The sequence below is a fragment of the Schistocerca gregaria genome, chromosome 1 (assembly GCF_023897955.1).
Source record: "Schistocerca gregaria isolate iqSchGreg1 chromosome 1, iqSchGreg1.2, whole genome shotgun sequence".
NCBI classification, from domain to species: domain Eukaryota; kingdom Metazoa; phylum Arthropoda; class Insecta; order Orthoptera; family Acrididae; genus Schistocerca; species Schistocerca gregaria.
In genome coordinates this window covers 1,174,706,508-1,174,727,080 of record NC_064920.1, presented here as the reverse complement: position 1 = coordinate 1,174,727,080, position 20,573 = coordinate 1,174,706,508, and the positions used below count along the sequence as shown (strand labels likewise).

The 20,573-nt window shown below is 37.4% G+C and overlaps 2 protein-coding genes across 4 annotated transcripts in view; both read right to left on the bottom strand.

Annotated features, from left to right (window-relative positions):
• LOC126284419 (serine/threonine-protein phosphatase 6 regulatory ankyrin repeat subunit C-like) overlaps nt 1-20,573 on the bottom strand; it is a 591,030-nt gene that overhangs the window by 442,999 nt on the left and 127,458 nt on the right. The gene's annotated exons all lie outside the window — the stretch shown is intronic.
• The window catches only part of LOC126284427 (serine/threonine-protein phosphatase 6 regulatory ankyrin repeat subunit B-like), a 254,964-nt gene that overhangs the window by 109,074 nt on the left and 125,317 nt on the right, over nt 1-20,573 (bottom strand). For all 3 annotated transcript variants that reach the window (XM_049983349.1, XM_049983357.1, XM_049983365.1), the window contains 2 exons: nt 19,383-19,481; nt 6,737-6,838 (listed from right to left, as the gene is read on the bottom strand). In XM_049983349.1, coding sequence (XP_049839306.1) covers nt 6,737-6,838; nt 19,383-19,481 — 201 coding nt within the window. The remainder of the gene's footprint in view (nt 1-6,736; nt 6,839-19,382; nt 19,482-20,573) is intronic.

Below are 20,573 nucleotides of genomic sequence, written 5' to 3'. Positions count from 1 at the left end.
TCCGGACTGAAGCAGATTCATTTGCCATCAAGACCTAGGCTGTAGGGAAGCGACCATTTGATGTGGAATGGGGGGCAGCTGTCATAATGGAGGTACTGTTGCTTGTTGGTGGGTTTGATGTGGACTGATGTGTGAAGCTGGCTGTTGGACAGATGGAGGTCAACGTCAAGGAAAGTGGCATGGGAGTTGGAGTAGGACCAGGTGAATCTGATGGAACCAAAGGAGTTGAGGTTGGAGAGGAAATTCTGGCGTTCTTCCTCACTGTGAGTCCTGATCATGAAGATGTCATCAATAAATCTGTACCAAACTTTGGGTTGGCAGGCCTGGGTAACCAAGAAGGCTTCCTCTAAGCGACCCATAAATAGGTTGGCGTACAAGGAGGCCATCCTGGTATATATATATATATATATATATATATATATATATATATATATATATATATATACAAAGATTCCAAGACTTACCAAGCGGGAAAGCGCCAGAAGACAGGCACATGAACAAAACACACAAACACACACACTGAATTTTCTTTCCTGACGAAGCAACTGCCAGTTGCGAAAGCTCGTAATTCTGTGTGTGTGTCTGTGTGTTTTGTTCATGTGCCTGTCTGCCGGCGCTTTCCCGCTTGGTAAGTCTTGGAATCTTTGTGTCTGTGTATGTGCGGATGGATATGTGTGTGTGTGTGTGTGTGCGAGTGTACACCTGTCCTTTTTTTCCCCTAAGGGAAGTCTTTCCGCTCCCGGGATTGGAATGACTCCTTACCCTCTCCCTTAAAACCCACACCCTTTCATTTTTCCCTCTCCTTCCTTCCTTCCTGATGAAGCAACTGCCAGTTGCGAAAGCTTGTAATTCTGTGTGTGTGTTTGTGTGTTTTGTTCATGTGCCTGTCTGCCGGCGCTTTCCCGCTTGGTAAGTCTTGGAATCTTTATTTTTAATATATTTTTCCCATGTGGAAGTTTCTTTCTGTTTTATATATATATATATATATATATATATATATATATATATATATAAACAAAGACGATGTGACTTACCAAACAAGAACGCTGGTAGGTTGATAGACACATAAACAAACACAAACATACACACAAAATTCAAGCTTTCGCAACCAAAGGTTGCTTCGTCAGGAAAGAGGGAAGGAGTGGGAAAGACTAAAGGATGTGGGTTTTAAGGGAGAGGGTAAGGAGTCATTTCCATCCGAGGAGCGGAAAGAATAACCTTAGGGGGAAAAATGGACGGGTATACACTCACAAACACACACACACACACACACACACACACACACACACACACACACACACATCCATCCACACATATACAGACACAAGCAGACATATTTAAAGGCAAAAAGTTTGGGCATAGATGTCAGTTGAGGCGGAAGTGCAGAGGCAATGATGTTGTTGAATGACAGGTGAGGTATGAGTATCAAAACTGTTTGCCTTTAAATATGTCTGCTTGTGTCTGCATATGTATGGATGGATATCTGCGTGTGTGTGTGTGTGTGTGTGTGTGTGTGTGTGTGTGTGTGTGTGTGTGCACCAGTATATACCTATCCTCTTTTCCCACTAAGGTAAGTCTTTCCGCTCCCAGGACTGGAATGACTCCTTACCCTCTCCCTTAAAACCCACATCCTTTTGTCTTTCCCTCTCCTTCCCTCTTTCCTGAAGAAGCAACCGTTGGTTGCGAAAGCTAGAAATTTTGTGTGTTTGTTTGTGTGTTATTTTATTGTGCCTGTCTACCGGCACTTTCCCGCTTGGTAAGTCTTGGAATCTTTGTTTTTAATATATTTTTCCCATGTGGAAGTTTCTATATATATATATATATATATATATATATATATAAATAAAACAGAAAGAAACTTCCACATGGGAAAAATATATTAAAAACAAAGATTCCAAGACTTACCAAGCGGGAAAGCGCCGGCAGACAGGCACATGAACAAAACACACAAACACACACACAGAATTACAAGCTTTCGCAACTGGCAGTTGCTTCGTCAGGAAAGAGGGAAGGAGAGGGAAAAATGAAAGGATGTGGGTTTTAAGGGAGAGGGTAAGGAGTCATTCCAATCCCGGGAGCGGAAAGACTTCCCTTAGGGGAAAAAAAGGACAGGTGTACACTCGCACACACACACACATATCCATCCGCACATACACAGACACAAGCAGACATATTTAAAGGCAAGCCTTGCTCAGTTGCAAGGCCTTTAAATATGTCTGCTTGTGTCTGTGTATGTGCGGATGGATATGTGTGTGTGTGTGCGAGTGTACACCTGTCCTTTTTTTCCCCTAAGGGAAGTCTTTCCGCTCCCGGGATTGGAATGACTCCTTACCCTCTCCCTTAAAACCCACATCCTTTCATTTTTCCCTCTCCTTCCCTCTTTCCTGACGAAGCAACTGCCAGTTGCGAAAGCTTGTAATTCTGTGTGTGTGTTTGTGTGTTTTGTTCATGTGCCTGTCTGCCGGCGCTTTCCCGCTTGGTAAGTCTTGGAATCTTTGTTTTTAATATATATATATATATATATATATATATATATATATATATATATATATATATATATATGACTTACCAAACGAAAGCACTGGCAGGTCGATAGACGTGCAAACAAACACAAACATACACACAAAATTCAAGATTTCACAACCAACGGTTGCTTCATCAGGAAAGAGTGAAGGAGAGGGATAGACAAAAGGATGTGGGTTTTAAGGGAGAGTTTATGGAGAAAAAAGAACAGGTATACACTCGCACACACACCCATATCCATCCGCACATACACAGACACAAGCAGACATTTGTAAAGGCACGTGGAATGTTTCCCTCTATTATATATATATACAATATCTTAGAAATAAGCTCAATGTTTTGGAGACTTTTCTAAATGACCCTTCACCTCATATAGTCGTGTTAACTGAGCATGGCTTCAGAAAGCATCACAGTACCATTACGGCAATTACCGAATTTCTCCACAAGGTGTATGATGCCCTGGATGAGGGACGCTGTTGAAAAGTAGTAATAGTAGAGAGTATTTCACTGCAACGGTTTCTTTTCACTGTTGATTTTCTCGACAACGTCTGAGAAGTGCATCTTGGTGCTTTGCCACGTTACACCTCTGGCCATGAGCTTTTATTATGCGCAGTATGAATCGAATCTGAATTTCACAATTGGTGGCCTCCCCTTGTGAGTTACTCTTGTATCTGAATTTACTGCATTCATAAGATTATAGGAGTTAAGGAGCCTGCTGTTATGGTTATTGCATGATGTTTCCTCTATATTCAAGTCACAAAGTATTGCTACCTCATTTGGGTCACAGTCTCCCACTATTCTACTAAAAATATCTATGAAACGCCCTACCTCTGATTTCAGTGGATGATAAATCCCAATAATTTTCTGTTTCACCATACCCTTTCCACAACCTTTGATATGGAGTTCAATGCCTGTCACTTCAGTGTATGTGTGTTTGTGTTTGTTAGTGTCTCTGTCAACATACCAACGCTTTCGTTTGGTAAGTTACATCATCATTGTTTTTAGATATATTTTTGTCACGTGGAATGTTTCCCTCTATTATATAAATATACAATATCTTAGAAATAAGCTCAATGTTTTGGAGACTTTTCTAAATGACCATTCACCTCATGTAGTTGTGTTAACTGAGCAAGGCTTCAGAAAGCACCACAGTACCATTACGGCAATTACCGAATTTCTCCACAAGATGTATGATGCCCTGGATGAGGGAATGCAGACAGCAGGGATATTTCTAGATCTTACTAAAGCATCTGACTTAGTGAACCATGAGCTACTACTAAGAAAACTGGAAACTTACAATATAAATGCCACATCCATACAACTACTGATCACTTATCTAATCAGTCATTAGCAGTGTACAGAGCTGAGTTATGAAATTAATGGTCACATCAAACATTTGCAATCCAGCTATGAAACAGTCAAACAAGGTGTACCTCAGGGTTCCGTATTGGGCCCTTTCCTTTTCCTGTCTACGTTAATGATTTAGAGGCACCTCTGTACTCCAAATTAGTAAGTTATGCAGATGATACCTCATTTTTGTTCTTTTTCAAACAAACTAATGACTTGACATTATCTGCAACTGATGGCTTACGTCAAATAACTACTTACATCCATGATCAAGATTTAAAAGACAATATTAGCAAATCCCAGCTATTACCACTTAAACTTGGTAATTCATACCAAACCTGTATTGATAATGTAAGTGCCATCAAAAAAGTAGACACTGACAAATGTAAATTTTTGGGATATACCTAGACGAAAATCTTAGCTGGTTAGGCCATATCAATTTTGTATGCAATAAAATCAACAGTTCACTGTACTTAATTAGAAAACTATCAAAATTAATCTCTGAATAAACGTTAAAAACTGCTTATTATGGGACAATATTTGCATATATTAATTATGGAATAGAGGTATGAGGACGTGCTGCTGATAGACACATGAACAGAATCCTAACACTGCAGAAAAGAGCAATCAGGACCATGCATCGCCTAGGATACAAAGATTCAGATACAAAGATTCATGTAGGGAAACCTATGTACAACATAAATATCTAACAGCGTATTCCTTGTATCTGTACAAATTAATAACATTCTTTGTGGACCATAAAAATAATGAAACTAAGTGCTCTGATGTGCATACCCAAACACAAGACAAAAAGATTGCTTCTTCAGAAACAGAAATAAACTAAAGACAACAGATCATAGTCCTTGGATAAATGGCCAAATATGGCTTAACAAACTGCTAAGTGCTATAAGATGCCATAGAGGTAAAGGATTCAAAAGGGAATTACAATCAGTCTTAACTCTGAAATGTTTGTACTCACTGAATGAGTACTGATATTAAAATGTAGCTATTCTTAAATGTAGGCCTAAATCTTCTATCTATACAATGGACTATTCTGAGACGATTGTAATATATAATTATTTTTGTAACAACATGCTATAAATTCAAATACCTATACTGTGTAACAACTGCATGTTGCATTATGAAGTGCTGTACCATATTGCAAAGTGCATCACCCATAAGTAGCTTCTGCAAATTCCTACTGTTTGTACAAAAATTGTATAAAAATGCTATGACATTTGCAAAAGTCACCAGTTGGTGACTATATGCAAAAAAAGATAATTTCATAAACCAGTACGTGAGAGTAATGAGAATTTTGAAGTAGTACATACTAATGATTTCTTCTCTTGGTCAGAAAACAGTGTTATTGATGTTTGTAAAACAGGTGATGACTGTATTGGATCTGAATTAGGTGGTATTTTTGATGCAGATGTGAATAAGAGCTGTGAAATAACTGAGGCTGGTAAGTCTGAGACTGGTACCAGTAGCTTAATGCAAGTGAATGTAGGTGAGTTGTGTGACTTTGATGGAGGTGAGACTAGTGTTTTTAAAAATGTATTTGATGAAGTAATTTTGGAATAATATGATAATGATGATGAAAATGATGATGAGTATCAGGTATTTGTGGAGTTTAAGAATAATGAAGTTTCAGAGTTAATTGTGAATACAGGTAAGCTAAGTGACGCATGTGATGATATAAGTGAGAGTCATGGAATACGAGTCCAGTCAAAGCAGTTTTTCATTAATACCATGCAGAGTAATGATGCAAACAGTAAAGGTGGGTTATTGTAACCTAGAGAACAAAGATGAAAACTTTTCGAAGTTTGTTTGGGATCAGATTGATGATAACACCGATAAATGTGCATTCTGGAATAAGTTAGCTGTGGTTAGTCAAAATTGTACCCAAATTGGTGGAATGAAGTGAAAGAAGATCAACGCAGGAAGTGTAGTTTTGACAGTAATATACGAGGGTAATCCCAAAAATAAGGTCTCTTATTTTTTTATAAGTACATAGACCTGTTTATTTCTACAATAGTTTATACACAGCTCTCCCAGCTGTTGTCAGTTTTTTGACCAGACCCACTACCTCTCAGTCAATTAGCTCCTCAATTCAACCACAAGGAGTAAGTGCACCACATTTGCCAACAGTGTTTGGCAGACCAGGTTGTCACCCATCCAAGTAATAGCCAAGTCCAACAGAGCTTAACTTCGGACATCTGATGAGAACTAGTGTTACCAATGCAACAAAGCCATTGGCAAAATTAAAAATAAAGAAAAACCATTAATAAAATCAATGTGACATCAGACAAGGAAGCAACTGCTATGGCTTTTTTTCCATTAAAGAATTGTTTCCTTTCAGCTTATTAGTTTGTCCAGGATTTTATTTCACATATACAAATTAGGGGAAGCAGGGAATTTCACCTCCCAAAATGTCCAGACAATTCCTGTATTTTTCAGTTCCCTTTCATTATTAGTGTCCTACATGATAGAAATGTTCACCTTAAGCTGTTTGAAGTAAACTTGCATTATTTGCTATGCATATAATTAAAGAGGTTAAGTATTAGCACACATCACTGAAAGTGAACAGATATCTCTAGAGAAATACAAGCTACTATCTTACGCACTATTGCAGAACCAGCAAAATAAAAATTGTAGGTGTCAAGTATCTGCCCCTATGGGTTAGTGAATACTGTTTTGAACAGCTCTTTAAACACTGTGCCACAACAGCTGACCCAGAAAAACATTGTTGGTAGTATTCACTCTTCACTGGCCACTGGCAGGAAATATATTTGTAATATAGGCAGATATTGCACTAATTCTATCTCATGTTAAATATGCAATGATAAAATAAATGTATTAACATTACCTTGTTTGCTACAGATCTTGATGCTACTGTATGGAGCAGGGATACTCCACAGACATCTACAATATTTGGATCACCACCTGCATCTAGCAGCACTTCCAAGACCTAAAAACATTATATACAATTGCAGTTTTGTCATATGATGACATGGTGGGAGAACATGGCTGTTATTTGAAGACAAATGTTGAAGGTGTTGGGACAGCAACCAACCACAAATTTACTTTCAGTTCCTTTATTCAAGGGGGTCTTGTTACTGGGTTTGAATCATTATGATTATAAGGAAGGCATGTAAACCATCTGAAGACGAATCATAATGATCTGAAACCAGTAACGGTACCCTTTGAATAAAGAAACTGAAAGTAAATGTGTGGCTGGTTGCTGTAACAACACCATCTACATGATACATTAAAACATGGACGAATGTACAACATGAGTGTATCAGATAAATCTTTTTGATGTCTTTATAATACCGGGTGATCAAAAAGTCAGTATAAATTTGAAAACTTAATAAACCATCGAATAATGTAGATATGGAGGTAAAAATTGACACACATGCTTGGAATGACATGGGGTTTTATTATAACCAAAAAAAAATTGTTAGACACATGAAAGATCTCTTGGGCGCGTCATTTGGTGATGATCTTCTGCTCTCCATATTCGCCATGCCTGGCCTCCCAGGTCCCCACACCTCAGTCCGTGCTATTATTGGCTTTGGGGTTACCTGAAGTCACAAGTGTATCGTGATTGACCAACATCTCTGGGGATGCTGAAAGGCAACATCTGACGCCAATGCCTCACCATAACTCCGGACATGTTTTACAGTGCTGTTCACAACATTATCCTTCGACTACGGCTATTGTTGAGGAATGATGGTGGACATATTAAGCATTTCCTGTAAAGAACATCATCTTTTCTTTGTCTTACTTTGTTATGCTAATTATTGCTATTCTGATCAGATGAAGTGCTATCTGTCAGACTGTTGTGAACTTTTTGTATTTTTTGGGTTGTAATAAAACCCCTTGTCATTCCAAGCATGTGTGTCAATTTGTACCTCTCCATCTACATTATTCCATGATTTATTCAGTTTTCAAATTTATACTGATCACCCGGTATATAATATTTCAGGTTAATGATTCATGGATTCATATAGTAATTGTCCCCCCCCCCCCCCCCCCCAATAATGCTACAGAAGGAAACTACTATCAGAAACATTAATGGTGTTTCCCATTCTTTGCATTATTAAATGCATTATATATTTTTAAATTCATAACAACTCATTGTAGGTAAACAAAAAAATGAGACGCCATTAAAAGTTACAGATTATCTGCATATAAGAACTAAAAAGATATTCCATCAAAGAACAGATACCATCTTCATATCCATACTTGAGTTGACATTTAAGTTGGTCTGTGACAGTTGCAGTGGGTTGGGTGCAGCAGCTTCACGCGCCTACCTCAACCAATAACAGAATGTGATTCTGTAAACATCCCTATGGCAAAGCATCAGTGTTGTCCACAGTGCTGTAGACTGCTACTGTTTACGCATGCAGCCATTAGAAATTTGCATCTGAAAGCATATAACAGTGCTACAAGCTGGTGAAAATTTTCTTTTTCCTGTTTGATTACAGCATGTCACATATTCTGAACGTGCATTTGAGTGTAGACCAATGAGGTGGAAGGACCATCTACAACAAATGGTGTCATGTCTCTTCAGTACAGAGTCACAAGGTGTTATACCAGCTTTCAGTTGAAGCCTATTAATATACGTACTTTGTTTCTATGTTATTGTTGTTGTCTTCAGTCCTGAGACTGGTTTGATGCAGCTCTCCATGCTACTCTATCCTGTGCAAGCTTCTTCATCTCCCAGTACCTACTGCAACCTACATCCTTCTGAATCTGCTTAGTGTATTCATCTCTTGGTCACCCTTTATGATTTTTACCCTCCACGCTGCCCTCCAATGCTAAATTTGTGATCCCTTGATGCCTCAGAACATGTCCTACCAACCGATCCCTTCTTCTAGTCAAGTTGTGCCACAAACTTCTCTTCTCCCCAATACTATTCCATACCTTCTCACTAGTTACGCGATCTATCCACCTTATCTTCAGTATTCTTCTGTAGCACCACATTACGAAAGCTTCTATTCTCTTCTTGTCCAAACTAGTTATCGTCTATGTTTCACTTCCATACATGGCTACACTCCAAACAAATACTTTCAGAAACGACTTCCTGATACATAAATCTATATTCAATGTTAACAAATTTCTCTTCTTCAGAAACGCTTTCCTTGCCATTGCCAGTCTACATTTTATATCATCTCTACTTCGACCATCATCAGTTATTTTACTTCCTAAATAGCAAAACTCCTTTACTACTTTAAGTGTCTCATTTCCTAATCTAATTCCCTCAACATCACCCGAGTTAATTTGACTACATTCCATTATCCTCGTTTTGCTTTTGTTGATGTTCATCTTACATCCTCCATTCAAGACACTGTCCATTCCGTTCAACTGCTCTTCCAAGTCCTTTGCCGTCTCTGACAGAATTACAATGTCATCGGCGAACCTCAAAGTTTTTACTTCTTCTCCATGAATTTTAATACCTACTCCAACTTTTTCTTTTGTTTCCTTCACTGCTTGCTCAATATACAGATTGAATAACATCGGGAACAGGCTACAACCCTGTCTCATCCCTTTCCCAACCACTGCTTCCCGTTCATGCCCCTCGACTCTTATGACTGCCATCTGGTTTCTGTACAAATTGTAAATAGCCATTCGCTCACTGTATTTTACCCCTGCCAACTTTAGAATTTGAAAGAGAGTACTCCAGTCAACATTGTCAAAAGCTTTCTCTAAGTCTACAAATGCTAAAAACGTAGGTTTGCCTTTTCTTAATCTTTCTTCTAAGGTAAGTCGTAAGGTCAGTATTGGCTCACGTGTTCCAACATTTCTACAGAATCCAAACTGATCCTCCCCAAGGTCCGCATCTACCAGTTTTTCCATTCGTCTGTAAAGAATTTGCGTTAGTATTTTGCAGCTGTGACTTATTAAACTGACAGTTCGGTAATTTTCACATCTGTCAGCACCTGCTTTCTTTGGGATTGGAATTATTATATTCTTCTTGAAGTCTGAGGGTATTTCGTCTTTCTCATACATCTAGCTCACGGCTAGTTGTGAAAATAAATTTTCTGTGATCGCACTCATCCCACTCACTGAATGCACTAATGTGTCCGAACTTATTCTGCATATCACCACTTTCACAAACAGCGTTAAAATTTCTAATCAGCCTCTTCTTCCTCTCGTATAGATAATCCTTTATTTCCATGATATGTTCATATTTAACTGCATTTCGCATTCATTGTGATTTCTGACCCCCTTCTCTTAATATTAGTTTTGGAGTGAGCAATTTCCAGGGTTTTGTTTAGTTAACTGATGCACAGTCTTGTGGATTGCAATTGCAGTCCCTAGCACATTTTGGTGATTGATTCTGTCTTCTTTCTCTTGCATAGTGTAGCAGTTCCACATGCTTCTATTTTCTTTGTTTGTTGTCCTCAATGTTGATGTACTGGTTGAAGAATGGGGTGTGGAAGTCAGACATGGGCTACTTTCAATTACGTAGCCGACAGGTGCTCAGTTGTATTTCACTGTCTTTTACTGTCACTTTTCACAACTTCCAATATAGACATTTAATATGGCCACTGCACTATTGTTTAACTTTTCATAAGCCTCATTAATAGTTAGCAGGCGAACCTCCACATACTCCTACAATAGTTTACTGTTGAACATGTGCGAGCAGTAAAAACCTAACCACGAAGTTCACAGTTCTTGAAGATTATAAAGGTACATATGGAACAGCCGCTGTCATTGTTTTTGCACATGGCCTAGTTGTGTTACACTTATTTCACTGTAAAGTCAATGCATTGTTGTTGTTCTAACCAACACAGGTTACTCGTCTGAAACTCGGCCATGGACTGACTGTCTTGTGACCAAAAATTGGACCCTTATATATCCTCACAATAATAGGTACTCAAACTTCACATTGTTTGATGCTTAATTTACAAAAATTACAGTGAATGCTTAATTCATTAAATTAACTGAATGCATCAAAACATGTTCCTTTTAACAGTTTCTACTACTGCAAGAGTTAGGCCGAATTATTTGTTTAAATTATGAAAATAACAAATATAAGTAATGTTAAAACAACAGCTGATTCCTCAAACTGGGGGGGGGGGGGGGGGGGCTATCAAGTACGGGGTCCCACAGGGTTCGGTCTTAGGTCCTTTACTGTTCTTGATATACATTAATGACTTACCATTCCATATTGATGAAGATCCAAAGTTAGTTCTTTTTGCTGATGATACAACTATAGTAATAACATCCAAAAACCAAGAACTAAGTGATGTAATTGTAAATGATGTTTTTCACAAAATTATTAAGTGGTTCTCAGCAAACGGACTCTCTTTAAATTTTGATAAAACACAGTATATACAGTTCCATACAGTAAATGGCACAACTCCAGTAATAAATACAGAAGTCTGTAGCTAAGGTAGAATTTTCAAAATTTTTAGGTGTGTCCATTGATGAGAGGTTAAACTGGAACAACACATTGATGGTCTGCTGAAACATCTGAGTTCAGCTACGTATGCTATTACGGTCATTGCAAATTTTGGTGACAAGAGTCTCAGTAAATTAGCTTACTATGCCTACTTTCATTCACTGCTTTCGTATGGCATCATATTCTGCGGTAATTCATAGTTGAGTAGAAAAGTATTCATTGCTCAAAAACGTGTAATCAGAATAATTGCTGGAGCCCACCCACAGTCATCCTGCAGACATCTATTTAAAGATCTAGGGATCCTCACGGTAACCTCACAGTATATATATTCACTTATGAAATTTGTTGTTAATAATCCAACCCAGTTCAAAAGTAATAGCAGTGTGCATAGCTATAACACCAGGAGAAAGGATGATCTTCACTATGCAGGGTTAAATCTGACTTTGGCACAGAAAGGGGTAAATTATGCTGCCACAAAAGTCTTTGGTCACCTACCAAACAGCATCAAAAGCCTGACAGATAGTCAACCAACATTTAAAAATAAATTAAAAGAATTTCTAGATGACAACTCCTTCTACTCATTGGCTGAATTTTTAGATATAAATTAAGGGAGGGAAAAACAACTAACTTAAACATTAGTGTCATGCAATATTTTGTGTAATGTAATATCGTTACAGACATCTTTCATTAACCTGACACGTTCCACATCATTACGAAGTGTCGTATTCATGATCTATGGAACAAGTATTAATCTAATCTCTAATCTAATCTAGCTAATAATACTCTGGACAAAACTGTTAATTACTTTGGAAATAATTAAGGGCTGACTTTGCTAATATGTTTTAAATAGAGCCAAATAAATCCTTTAATAATACTACTAGTTGTTCCTTCAAATGTTTGTAATTAGTACAGAATTTATATTTGTTTACATGTCAACAACAGAGTTTAAGTTACAAAACAATTACTGATTTCACCCTATAACAAAAGATACTAACTAGGAATAGTCAAAATAAATTAGGAATGGTAAATGATGACAGCCATGTTTAAAATCTTGATAAATTAGGGAATCAATTACATACACATATCTAAGCACAAAATTAGATCTGGTGTTATATTCTTTAAAACTAAGTGCAAATCTTTCTCTTTTATGAAAAGATTATATTCATGTATGTTAATGGTAATTAGTTAAAAGTGAAAAACGAATTTAAGGATGCAGATGACAACACAAGAGGGGAAGTAAAATTATCCCAGCTTGCTTCATCACTATGGGGTAGTCAATTTGGTTGATGATTTGTATTAAATCTGTTTAGTAAGCTATATTCATCCCATTTTTAAATGCTGTTGTCTCATCAATTAAATATATGGAGCCGCAAGTGAGAAGTCATACTCTGATACTGTCTCATAAATATTCTATTCGCAGATTGGGAATGTTGTGACGAGTAGCCATTGTTCACACTTGGTTCACCAGAAGACATCACTTGTCAGTGTCACATATGTATGTCACCACAACTTCAGTTTAGAAAATATGTCAGGAGAAGACTAGTTGGTGCTAGAACAGAAATATGTTGTTTCTTCTGAGAACAAAGATGTAGAGAGACTCAGCAACATTTTGTGTTAATTTTCATAAGAGGTGGGTCCCCTTCAGAGAGATAACGCATATACTAACCACAAAATCTGAAACTGACAGTAGTATTTTATATCAAAAGCGACCTCATGCCAACCTAGCCTATATTCCAGAAAATATTAAGGCTATGATAGTGGCTTCAGCATGAAGTCCCAGGAAAACAATGAGGTGAACTTCAGCCAAATTGGGCATATCACATAATTGTCTTTAGAGAACACTTCATGCTGATCTGAAATTATTTCCACACAAAATGAGAGTGTTGCACAAACTGACATAAAATCACAAGGTAGAGTGATTACAGTTTGTGACTTTGGCTCTTGCAACTGATCATGCCGTTATTCATGATACATGGTTTTCGGATTCGGTGTACATCCTACTGAACAGCAGCTTCAATTGGCACAACATCAGATTCTGGACATAAGAAACTCCAAATGTTGTACACAAGATTGAATAGTATGGTGAAAAGTAAGTGTATAGGTTGCCATTTCCAACCATAGAATCACTGGGCCTGCTACATGGACATGTTGAAGTATAGGTTTTTTGCAACTTAATGCAACAGCATTACCAATGGAGACACAATGGTTCAAACAAGATGGAGCTTTCCCTCATACATCACATGTTATTCTGGATTTCCAACATGAACATTTTGGATACCATGTCCCATCAACATCCAGAACATTTTTGAGGTAGTTCAATATGGCAGTCACACAGACAGGAAATTAATCCTGTAATTATTTCTTGTGGAGACATTTGAAGGAGTTAGTCTACCAATCTAATACAACTGCTACTGATTCTCACAACTGTTTCCCTGTTTTCCAGGGAACCACAGAATTTGTGTGTCATAGGGTGGTCAGAAACATCACAGTTTGTCTTGAAGAGGTTGTACATGAACAAGGTGGACATAATGAACATGTACTGCATGCTTGCTGAGCTTACTCATTCTGATGATTAATGTTGTGGTTTCAATAGGTCATAACAACCATGAACAACATGATCTTTGACCAAGATCAGACATTCAAGCCACCATGTAATTCTAACAGTCTGTTTGTATGTCTCTTGCTGTGTACATTTGTAGGACTACTGTGGAAATGTATATTTATGTGCAGATATTTGTGGGACAGTTTGTTCAGTATACCTCTACACGCATCATTTCCCATAATGTAATTATATAAACAAGTTTCAGTGTATGAAATTTCATGCACCATTCTGTACTGGATCATCTGTAATTCATGATCACCATTATTGCTTTCTTGTTGTCATCATTCTGCTGGGAGGATATCAGTTCGACTAATCACTAAACGCAACTGTTCATAACCAACTGAATTCTGAGTCTTTTTCCATCCACCTTCAGTTCTTCCATAATTTTGGGAAGTCTCTGCCCATGCATCCTCTTAACATGCTCGTACCATCTTAATCTCTTTTTTTCTATTTCTTCTCCCGTACTTTCTTGTTTAAGGTCCTTTCAAATATCTACATTTTTCACTCTGTCTGTTCTTGTTTTTCCCTTAACTGCACTCAGGAATTTCATTTCCCCTGGCTTACAGTCTGCTCCAGTCCCTTTCCGTCGTTGTCTGTGTTTCACCTCCATAGGTGTCAATGTGGAAGTAATAACCCTTATACATAAGGAGTTTTGGCATTTCTGAAACTTCCTTATTCCAAATCAAGTGTTTTATTGTTTGGTAGAAATTGCCTCCTCCTGTAACCTCCTATTCATTTCATTGGTTATTCTTCCATCACTAGATATTTCACTCCCTAAATAAGGGAACTGTCTACCACTTTGAGGAGTTCTCCATTCAAAGTAATATTCTCATTGATCCCTTTGTCTCTTCAAAATACCATTACTTCACACTTATCTTTATTTGTTTTTAATCCATACTCTTTCATTACTGGCTTCCATGCATCAAGTTGTAAATTTACATCTATCTCTTTATCACCCCATATCACCATATCAAATCTTTGTATGTGGAATAATTTTTGGATACAGTGACACTGCAGGTATGTGCATCTTACATGTGGCTGATGCATATATCTATTTTGTCTATTCTGTATAAGAGTTTCAAAATGCATGTATGAGCTGTTTGAAAAAAGCTGCTGCTTGGACATAATTTCTGGCTTCATAGTTACAGAAATTTTGTCCACTCATCCTGCTGTTCACAACTGCTTGAGGCAATTTAGCAATGTTACAACCTATTAAATGTAGTGCTGCATGAAAGCAATGGTACAATCTATTAAACATAGTGCTGCATGAATCTCTACCTGTATCAACTATTTATTTGCTTTTCTCTATACCTTTTCACATTCTGAAACTTTCCAGTGAATTTTGTCTACTTCACTCATTGGACTGTGTCTCACTCCTGCCAGTTGGCATGATAACCACCTATTTGTTCTCCCCCTCCTGCCTCACCCAAGCACTCTCTGTCTTAACATTTTGAAATTCAGTTCTGAGTCCATTATGTTTGGCCTCAAATTCATTGCAGAGATCATCATGCTTTTGATTAAATGTATCAGTGAGATCTGTTCACTCACTGCCAATTGCATTCCTTCATTTATTCTAACTGTCCTGCATATCCCTTTTAATTTCTTGGTGAAAGTTTTTAATTTCTTGCAATATCTGAAACATGAAATTGTTACCAATAGCGTTCATTACCATTTTCTAACTAACAACCAGTGCAAAACTCCACAGCCCTAGTTTAACTTACAAATGTCACTATCTTCTATTTCAGAGTTCACAGAATAAGCAAAATTTAACATCTGTTCTTTGTTAACTTAAAAATTCAATTGTCCTTCTTGATTAACAATATTGCCACTGTTTTACTCCATATCAGCCATAGTAATAATGTTGACCATAGTCCCCAGTTCTTACAAGTCGGTTGAATCATCAATAACAAAGTGAGTTTTCTGTTTTCTTGGTTTGAAAGCTCCACTCATTCCAAAACATATATTTCAAACTGCTGTGGATAAGGTTTCTCCCAGTATTAAATTATGCAACACACAATTGAATTCAATTTGAACACTTTATTAGTGTAAATCATCTCCCCACCATACAAGCACTTCAAATATGCATTTTTACTAATACTGTGAGCCATAAATTAAGTCTGCAAATCCAAAACACTGTTTGCTTCCCAACTGGTCTGTAATTAATAATCTCACTGAAGTGACATGTTTGGCCCCTTTTTTTGCTGAGTGCACTTAACGATAATACAGTAAAACTTCTAAATAACATTTTTCTTTTAAAGAGATCACAAAATCTGAACACTGTATACAGGAAAATTCTGTAAAGAAGAAGACTTCCAACTGATAATTATAAAACCCTAGTCAAACTTTACTGGCGATGTGTTACAGAAAACACAGTAAATGATACAAATTAAAAAAGAATTAGCTGCAAAAAATTACTTTAATAACTAAATTGTAAAACACAACTTTAGTCAAATTTTCACAAAAATCAATGAAATTACACTATTTGAACATTGCCTACTGATACCTAGCATTTTTTGATGTAGTGAAGCAAGCATATTTGCTTCATATTTCTTCGTGACTGTATCAGATACATTTCTTGCTCCAAATGAGAATGTTATGCTACTCTAGTGTCCACAAGTTTATGGGCCATCATGAACCCTCTGAATGTTTCAAATCCTTCAGTTGCCTTAATGTATGGAGGGCACAGGGTTATCTTCCATCTCACTAACACTTTCATTTTCACTTACATTTTCTGTGCTTCTCTCAGCAGTCAATTCCTCAATGTTCAGCATTCCTGTGGTAGCCACATTATCATCTAGGGTCAGGTCACAAAGTCCTCCAAAGTTACGTAATTATTCCCTGTTAATTCATGGAACTCCTGCAATTCACAGACAACTTCTTCCACTGGGGCAACACCTCATCATACGGAATCCTGCTTTCATTAAATAGTTTTTGATGGTTTGAGCACTCACATTTCTCCATGAATACATAATCAAATTTGTACCTTAAATTGTGTGTTACTACTGGCTTCCTGACTTTCTTTGGACTATGGCATTCAAGATCTTTCTAACTAGAGCTGTCCTGTATTTAAGCTTAAGGACACATATTATGTCCAAGTATAGAGGCTGCAGACAGCAGGTATGATTGTATGTCAGGAAAATCACTTCCGGATTTCTCATAAATGAAACATCTGGGGGATATGCTGCACATCTATTTACAAACAACAGCACTCTTCTTGAAGTGCTCTCCTACCTAATTCCCTAAGGAAATTTAAAAATACTTGAACTGAAAAGTAGAAATATGTTTGAAGGACCTTGAATTTTTAGGCTTCCCAATGACCAAAGATTTTATTTTCTCACTGCCATTCAATGTTTTTGTACACCAAATGGTAAGGCCCTGCTTGCTTTTCATATTACATGGCAATTTCATCATTAAAAGTAAATGTTTTGTCCAGTATTAAATTACAGAATATGCCAGTTTTGTCAGAGTTAAAAAAATGTTACATGGCTCATGGCCAGTTGTGAGATTAGGAAGTCTCTGCATCCATTGAGCTGCAGTCTGCTAGTCCACAGTTTCACTCTCCCCACGTTCTGTTTCATACACAACAACATGCTACTGTCAAAATTTTTCAGTTCATCTATTGGTATAAGGTGAACATCAACAAAAGCAAAATGAGGATAATGGAATGTAGTCGAATTAAGTCGGGTGACACTGAGGGAATTAGATTAGGAAATGAGACACTTAAAGTAGTAAAGGAGTTTTGCTATTTAGGAAGTAAAATAACTGGTGATGGTCGAAGTAGAGATGATATAAAATGTAGACTGACAATAGCAAGGAAAGCGTTTCTGAAGAAGAGAAATTTGTTAACATTGAATATACATTTATGTATCAGGAAGTCATTTCTGAAAGTATTTGTTTGGAGTGTAGCCATGTACGGAAGTGAAACATAGACGATAACTAGTTTGGACAAGAAGAGAATAGAAGCTTTCGAAATGTGGTGCTACAGAAGAATGCTGAAGATTAGATGGGTAGATCACATAACTAATGAGGAGGTATTGTATAGAATTGGGGAGAAGAGGAGCTTGTGGCACAACTTGACTAGAAGAAGGGATCGGTTGGTAGGACATGTTCTGAGACATTGAGGGATCACCAATTTAGTATTGGAGGGCAGTGTGGAGGGTAAAAATCGTAGAGGGAGACCAAGAGATGAATACACTAAGCAGATTCAGAAGGATGTATGCTGCAGTAGGTACTGGGAGATGAAGAAGCTTGCACAGGATAGAGTAGCATGGAGAACTGCATCAAACCAGTCTCAGGACTGAAGATCACAACAACAACAACTATTGGAAGCCTTGAAATTTTGACCCCTAACTGGAAAGCTTTCCCTTAAGAATAGCTCAATTTATGTGGATTTTTTAGGCATGTACTTTTGAAACTAAGTTATTAAAACTTGTTCCACTTCATTGTAGGCCTAAGATTCTAAGATTTCATATGCATCAAATTTCCACATTTCTCAGCAGCTTCCATTATGGGTGATTGGTTTTTCAGTATAGTGTTGAGAGCTTAGAGAACCAGTTTTAATTTCTTCACTAGCTCCACCCAACTCATATGACGATAGCCCCTACCTGTTTAATAATAAAAAATTTCTGGAATAGAAATCTTCTTCCACTTCTCCGCTATCGCTACGTTCAATTAAATACCTTCCAGGAACCTTATCACCTATACTTTTTTTACAATTCACTGCACTGCACTGTATCCAATGTTGTTTATTCATCACTGTTTTACATTACCAATGTTCACTGTTTGCTCAAGTTTAAAACAATGAAATGGTGGCAACAAGACAGGTGGCAAGCCTGATGGCCATCACATCTCATGTGACAGGCACTGACACTGACATAAGACTCACGCTGATCATGGCCTTTCATTGCCAGCACAAATCAATAGAACGGAAAATGAACCATTAAATGTAAGAGCATGTACACTTAGGCTACCTCATATACAATTCAGCGCCCAAAATCTTCCCATTTCATATCAAAACAAATTTCTAAAACAGATAGTTTTAAGATCAGCTGATTCCAACTGTAACACACTGGGATTTTATTAATAGCATACTATATCTCTACATTTTGTGAAGTGCACAATTTTACATTTCTGAACATTTAAGCAATTTGCCCGTTTTCGCATCATTCTGTAAAGTTGTCAGGGCCTGGATATTTGTGCTGCTTTTTTCAGATAGTATTTCATTATAGATAACTGTATTGTCTGCAGAAAGTCACTAATATGCAATATGAAGAACAAGGGTCCCAACACTTTCCTTGGGCAGTCCTAAAGTTACTTCAACTTCTCTTGAGGACTCTCTATCCATGTACTCTTATTTCAAAATCACATACACCTAATTTTATAACTTTCTTTCAGAGCTTGGCTGACGAAAACTATTAGCAGGAAAGAAATACTACTACAGAATTTCATTTGGTATAAATATATTTTTCTTGTTAGCATAGTGTGTGAGTACCCTACCTCACAATGTCCATGTTCAAGGGCTCTGTGAAGTGGAGTGCAGCCAAAGTCATCTTTGAAATTCACATCTGCTCCAGCATCAATCAGCAATCTGACCATCTAAAAATACGAAACACAAACTGTACAGGATAAATGTCAATATTATCAAGAAAATTTTTAAAAAATGCTAAGCTACCAATAAGAGATAAACAGCAACTATTAAAAATTAATGAGAAAGCAAAGCTTATCTCTAGGTAATTATTTCCTGAATCAGTTTGTACAGTCATGAAGTGCCTCACCGATGCTGAAATAATATTAATTGTAATGGAAATGTCAGGTGTAATCAGTATTTACTGCACCAACTTTAGCTGTCCATAGTGGTGAATATACATGGTGAGCCTTATAGATAGTGACATAATAATGATTAGAACAGGAAACATAGGTACAACATAATGATTACTAATAAAATAGAAAGAAACTTCCACATGGGAAAAATATATTAAAAACAAAGATTCCAAGACTTACCAAGCGGGAAAGCGCCGGCAGACAGACACATGAACAAAACACACACACAGAATTACTAGCTTTCGCAACCGATGGTTGCTTCTTCAGGAAGGAGAGGGAAAGACGAAAGGATGTGGGTTTTAAGGGAGAGGGTAAGGAGTCATTCCAATCCCAGGAGCAGAAAGACTTCCCTTAGGGGAAAAAAAAGGACAGGTGTACACTCACGCACACACACACACACACACACACACATATCCATCCGCACATACACAGACACAAGCAGAAATATTCTGTCTGCTTTCTTTGGGATTGGAATTATTATATTCTTCTTGAAGCCTGAGGGTATTTTGCCTGTCTCATACATCTTGCTCACCAGCTGGTAGAGTTTTGTCATGACTGGCTCTCCCAAGGCCGTCAGTAGTTCTAATGGAATATTGTCTACTCCGGGGGCCTTGTTTCGACTCAGGTCTTTCAGTGCTCTGTCAAACTCTTCACGCAGTATCGTATCTCCCATTTCGTCTTCATCTACATCCTCTTCCATTTCCATAATATTGTCCTCAAGTACATCGCCCTTGTATAAACCTTCTATATACTCCTTCCACCTTTCTGCCTTCCCTTCTTTGCTTAGACCCGGGTTGCCATCTGAGCTCCTGATATTCATACACATGGTTCTCTTCTCTCCAAAGGTCTCTTTAATTTTCCTGTAGG